General features: G+C 39.0%; 1 protein-coding gene across 1 annotated transcript; it reads right to left on the minus strand.

Annotated features, from left to right (window-relative positions):
* Nucleotides 1-3,534: 3,534 nt before the first annotated feature.
* On the minus strand, nt 3,535-4,467 carry LOC142451067 (olfactory receptor 8S1-like). Its single transcript, XM_075553002.1, has one exon. It carries the CDS (start codon nt 4,465-4,467, stop codon nt 3,535-3,537), a length of 933 nt encoding a protein of 310 aa, XP_075409117.1.
* Between the last annotated feature and the right edge of the window lie 1,446 nt (nt 4,468-5,913).

A 5,913-nucleotide genomic window follows, 5' to 3' on the forward strand; every position in this document is an offset into this window, starting at 1 on the left:
CAAATAAAAAAAACTTACAATACAATGATACATCTAAGGTCAGGCTTGAGCAATGTACTTGTTAAAGAATGGGAAAATATCTCAAACGAATTTTGGAGTTGCAAGAAGCATTTTATAAAACGATATTTTATTGGGGACTCTTACACATCTTATCACAATCCTTACATCAATTGTGTCGTGCACATTTGTGCATGTGTTGCCATCATCATTTAAAAAATACTTTCTTTCTACTTGAGCCCTTGATACAGCTCCTCTTTTTATCTCCCTTCCCACTTTCCCACTTTTGAGATCCCTTAATACATTATTATGATGTTCACATCTCACACTGTCTGCTGCCTCTACTCGGTTCCTCTCTCCTCTCCCTTCTCCCCCACAGGGCCTGATATGACCCTTCTCTCCCACCAGGAGAACAAAGCATTGAAGTCCCCAGAGCATCCCAAAAATAGACTTCTGACTTGGTGGAGGGTGGAGGAGCCTGGCTTGGTTCCTCATCAGATGCCATCAGAAAACACTAATAAGGGTCAGCAGTAAGACCTGGAATTATTTATAGGCCACCATCACCACCACCCCTTTCCCTGCTTTTCTTCTTCTTCCTTTCTTCATGTCTATCTATATAAGATAAGCAAGATAAACAATCCCAAGGAGAAAGCAATGAGGCCAAGGGTTCCAGGACACAGGGGAGAGGGGAAGGTGGGGGGAAGCTAACAAACCCAGGAACAAGGGAACAAGGGATCTAAAGTCAATGAAGAGGAGGGTATAGAATACCTGATGGGGTTTGACCAAGAGTAACATAGCAGAGAGGAATTCCTGAGAATCAAATAAGGTGAAACATTACAGTGGGACAGGAGGAAAGTAGAATGAAATAGAGGAAAGAACTAGGAAGCAAAAGCCATCTATAGAGGTATAAATGCAGGTATGTATATATGTACATATATTAATATTTAATGATAGGGATATAGGTCTATGTACATATATTTATGTGTTAAGTATTAAGACATTGGCCCTCTACTCAAGTCCTTCCTAAATGCAAGAACATTTTGTTCTAACAACGTGACATTCTGTGATGCTCACCATCCCAATGCAATCAATGGAGTCAAAATGGACTTATAAGCAGACGTGATAAAGAAAGACGATGGTGCCTGGCTATGAGATGATATAGTATCTGGGGTCTTAACGCTTGAAGTTAAATAAGTGGTCATCTAACATGGAAGAAACAAATCCCGCATAAATGAAGCACACCAGCCTGTGTGATCATGAGATGTGGATGGATCAGGTATCAGGCACCATAAGACCCAAAAGAACCATACTGATGTGAAAGAGAGGGGTCGAAGTGGAAACCCAAAACCCATCTATAGACCATTGGATATCCTCTCACAGAAAAGTCACAAAGAAGGAATGAGCCAGCAAACAACATTCCTCCAGTTCTTGAATGCTTCCTCTGCACCCGCCCCTCAGCATCCACCCCCCCCTCCCACACACACCATCATGACCTTAGATCTACTTTAAAAATCTGGCTAGACCAGACCATGTACACTGGTACATATTAGAGCTCTCGACAAAAAGAATTCAGGACAGATAAAATCCTCAAGAACACTAATGGGATTAGCAAGAAGACTTTTAACATCTAATATCAATAAATACAGGCAAAAACCAAGTCACTGCTCATACACTCTAGTTAATCTACTAATATTATTGCATTTTTGTGGGGATCATAAAAATTCAAATGAACATTTGATAATAATATTGGATCGGATGTGGAAGGTCAAGATACAGTTAAGCTAAAATCAATATTTTAGGTTTTATGCTGTGAGTTACACTTGCAGTATTTATTATATTATTGCAGCCACAAAATAGTATCACAAGCAAAGAGAAGAATAGATGTAAATATGATCATGAATTACTAACCAAAGATAATGGTTGATTTAATTCTGTGGCTAAAGTTCCTAATGGGGAAGGAGGGATGCAAAAGTCCTGATTTAAAGAAGGAGTAGAGGGAGGAGGGAAATGGCAGGAAGAACTTGACAAATATTTTGAGTACGAGTGAATAACACATAAAATATACTGATATTAGAAATAGTAAATACTAGGATAATTATTAAATATAGAGTTATTTACATGTTTATAGAATTTGAAGTTTATTTTCTCAAACTTGGAAGTATATTTATTTGTAATAAGTAAAATGAAAATATGATTATAATTGTGTATTCGAATGCATACCTTCTGCAACAAGTGATTCCAACTCATAATGAGCCTACCAGAGGAAGACTGCTACCTATGATTTCAGAGACGATTTATATTTCTAGGAGCAGACAATCTCATCTTTCTCTCATGGAGTGGCTAGCGGGTATGAAATGCTGGCAGTGCAGCTAGTAGTCCAGCAATTAACCCATTGCTACACCAGTCCTCCACCAATGTTTTCTACCAGAGGAAAAAAATGATTTACATCTTAGTAGTAATTCTAGTTGAACATAATTATTCTGAGTTAAGAATTTTCTAAGTTAAAAAAGATTTTAGAGATCAGGCCCGCTGTTTAGCACTCATGGTTGTGAAATTTCAGGTAGCGCTAAAGAAAGCACAATGGAATGTGCAACGTGTTAGATTGCATCACATATTTCCACTCTTATGGTGAGAAATGGGAAGAAAACCAAAAATTACTAAATTACTTCACAAATCCTCATACTGTAAAAATGTATGCAAATGAGAAATTGCATAAATAAGACCGAAAACAGCCCTTCTGGTCAGGGAATCGAACCTGGGCCTCCCGTATGAAAGGTGTGGTTAAGGGAGACATTGGTCAGTGTAGGACATGAAATAACAATAATAATGTATAAATCATCAAGGGTTCACGAGTGAGGGAGGGGTAAATGAGAAGCTGATACTAGGGATTCAAGTAGAAAGAAATGTTTTGAAAATGATGATGGCAACAGATGTACCAATGTGCTTGACAAAATAGATGGACTTATGGATTGTGATAATAGTTGTGTGAGTCCCCAAAAATGATTGAAAAAAAAGGAAAAAACTCCAGAAAGGAATGCTCAAAATGTGTACCTATTAGTGACTCTCATACAGATTTTAGTATTTGATAAACACATCTTGAAAAGAAAGCCACTGAAAATGAATTTGCATTGAAAAATTATCTGCCCCATTGTTCTTGGTCTCCACAGATTAAATATGAGCCAAAGAAATAAGTAGTTTTAGCTCTTCAAGGAAAATTTCAAAGGAAATAGGTGTTACAAAAGCTTTTATAACTCTGAGATTAAAAGACAAACAAAAACAGGCACTGATTTATCTGAAAACAGCAAAGAACGTTTTCCTTAATGTCTATTGACCCATTGGCTGCAACAAAGGTTTCAAGCATAGGAACAATTGTGAGGACAGCGCACGACCTACTGTGTTTCTGTTGTGCTACGATCGCTGTGAATTGGAACTGACTTGATGGCACCAAAGAAAAACAACAACAACAGCAGTGTCTATTTTTGAACTATTTTGGTGCGATTCTGTCACTTTTCCCATTCATCTTTTGCTTGTTCTCAACTATTTGAGATGTAAACCTTTTTGCAACACCTTTTTCAAAGCTGTTTTCACTTCCTTGTTCTTCAGACTGTAGACAAGGGGATTGATCAGAGGAGTGACCACACTGTACACCACAGAGAAGAAGAGGTCCAGAGATGAGCCTGAGGACGGCATGATATATCGCATGAAAGCACTTCCATAGAAGGAGCACAGTATAATGAGGTGGGAGGAGCAGGTGGAGAAGGCCTTGCTTCTACCTGTTGTGGAACGGATGCTCAGGATGGAGGAAATAATGTGTGCATAGGAGAAGACGATCAAAATTAGGGTTCCAAGTGAATGCAAGATGGCAGAGCAGATCAGGACTATAAAATTGGTGGTGACCTCTGAACAGGACAGAGGGAAGAGAGAGCGCAGCTCACAGGTAAAGTGAGACATGAGATGAACCTCACAGAAGTCCAAATTGGCAGCAAATAGGGTATTGATGAGAGCATCCAGGGAGCCCACTCCCCAGGAGGTCCACACTAGACCCCCACACAACTGTTTACTCATGATTTGTCCATAGAGCAGAGGGTGGCATATGGCAGTGTAGCGGTCATAGGCCATCCCAGCAAGCAGGCAGGCTTCAGTCCCTACAGTAGCAAACACAAAGAAGACCTGAGCAAGACAGCCCTCTACTGAGACTGATTTTGTCTGAGAGAGGAGTTTGTGCAACATTTTTGGCACAGTGACTGAGGATAAACAAAGGTCTATGAAAGAGAGGTGACTTAGGAAGAAGTACATGGGCGAGTGGAGTTGAGAATCCACTCGGATCAGCACCAACATCATCATGTTTCCCATGATGGTCACGAAGTAAATCCCCAGAAAGAGCACAAAAAGTAGAGCTCGTGTCTGGGGGTCAGTAGACAGGTCAAGGAGGATGAACTCGGCGATGGTGCTGTGGTTTCCTAAGGTCATTCTAGATGTTCCGCTGGAATAATTCCTGAAAGAAAGATGAAGTATTCACCTAACCTCATGTCAACTCTATGTTTTCACATAATTCTTTGTTTACATATCTGCCTAGCAGTTGTCTCCTCCATGATTTATTTACTCTTCTTCCTCGTAATAACCTTCCTTTCCTAGTTTGCTTTCTGCACAACACCGGAACCATATGATTCTTTCCTTTTGTGACGACTCTACCACAACTGACTCTGGTGACAACAATAACATTCTTCAGATGAGTCTATGGTTATCCACTTCCAAATTCTCAAACCGGCCTTTGTTTCCATCTTGCAACTATTTTGGTCAACTTTGTGTATATACATCCTTGGAAGGCATTTGTAATAATTTCTGTTTCCTCAGACATACAATCTTTCACCGCTCCTCAAAACTTGCCATAGTTTAATACTTCTTAATGATAATATGAATATCTCTTATACTCTAGTCCTTTATGTGTCTCTAATATACTCAGTTATTGGAAATGTATGTGGTGCCACGTGATGGAGAGTGCCTATAAGGATTTCTAATATAAATTTTAATATTATAAACCAAAACACCTGAGGCTCAAAATTAATATTTGTTCAGTTTTCCAATTTGAACAACATAGATATATGAACCTAAGATAAGAATATAGTGTACTATTCCACAGTGTGACTTTTCTTATGGAATGAACATAATCCTGATTGGCATTTTATGTTTAAGAAATTTTAGTAGTAACACCTCCCTCTGCAGAGTTTCTGATTTACTTCTGTCTGCCTGGTATACACACTTTAGGAAGTTTCTATTGTGTTCTCAGGCTGGAAAATCAGTGCTGTAGGTGAACCACTAGTCAGGTTAGAGTTGTCTCTGATGCCCTCAGTACTTTCCAATTGCTCTGCTTTGATATTATCTGATCCTGCGCTGAAATGATCTGTTTCTCAAATCCTGAACCAAGTCTTCTTTATGTTCACACTCATCACAATTTCTCCGCCCTCCATTGTATCTATCTTGATCTGTTCCTTATAGAAAATAATGACACATTGGGCAGCAAACTTCAAGGGTGGCAGTTTGAAATGACCATCCAGGTTGTTGGAGGAAAATGAGGCTTTGTACTCTCAAAGCTACAATCTCAGAAGCCTGCAAGAGATTCTACCCTGTCCTATACGGTTATTATGAGTTGGAACCAGCTCACTGGCAGTGAAAATGGTTTAAAGTTTAAGGTTTTTGTGTTTTTGCGTTTCCAATGTTCTTAATGTTAGTAAAAATTCAGCTCTGTTTTTTTAACCCCTTTGAGGAGTATAATGAAAAACAGTATTATTGTGGAAGTTAGAATAAGGAAACTTAAGTTAAAAATGCAACAGTAATTGTTAGCAACCTGCAGTAGTGGTATTTAGTTTTCCTGCTATCAAGTTGCTTGTTCTTTGGGTTTGGTGGTGGAGGTGATTT

Source organism: Tenrec ecaudatus, chromosome 6, assembly GCF_050624435.1.
Source record: "Tenrec ecaudatus isolate mTenEca1 chromosome 6, mTenEca1.hap1, whole genome shotgun sequence".
NCBI lineage: Eukaryota > Metazoa > Chordata > Mammalia > Afrosoricida > Tenrecidae > Tenrec > Tenrec ecaudatus.

What these genes read in the sequence shown, in the direction of transcription:
- LOC142451067 (XM_075553002.1), bottom strand. Translation starts at nt 4,467, where the DNA reads ATGACCTTAGGAAACCACAGCACCATCGCCGAGTTCATCCTCCTTGAC.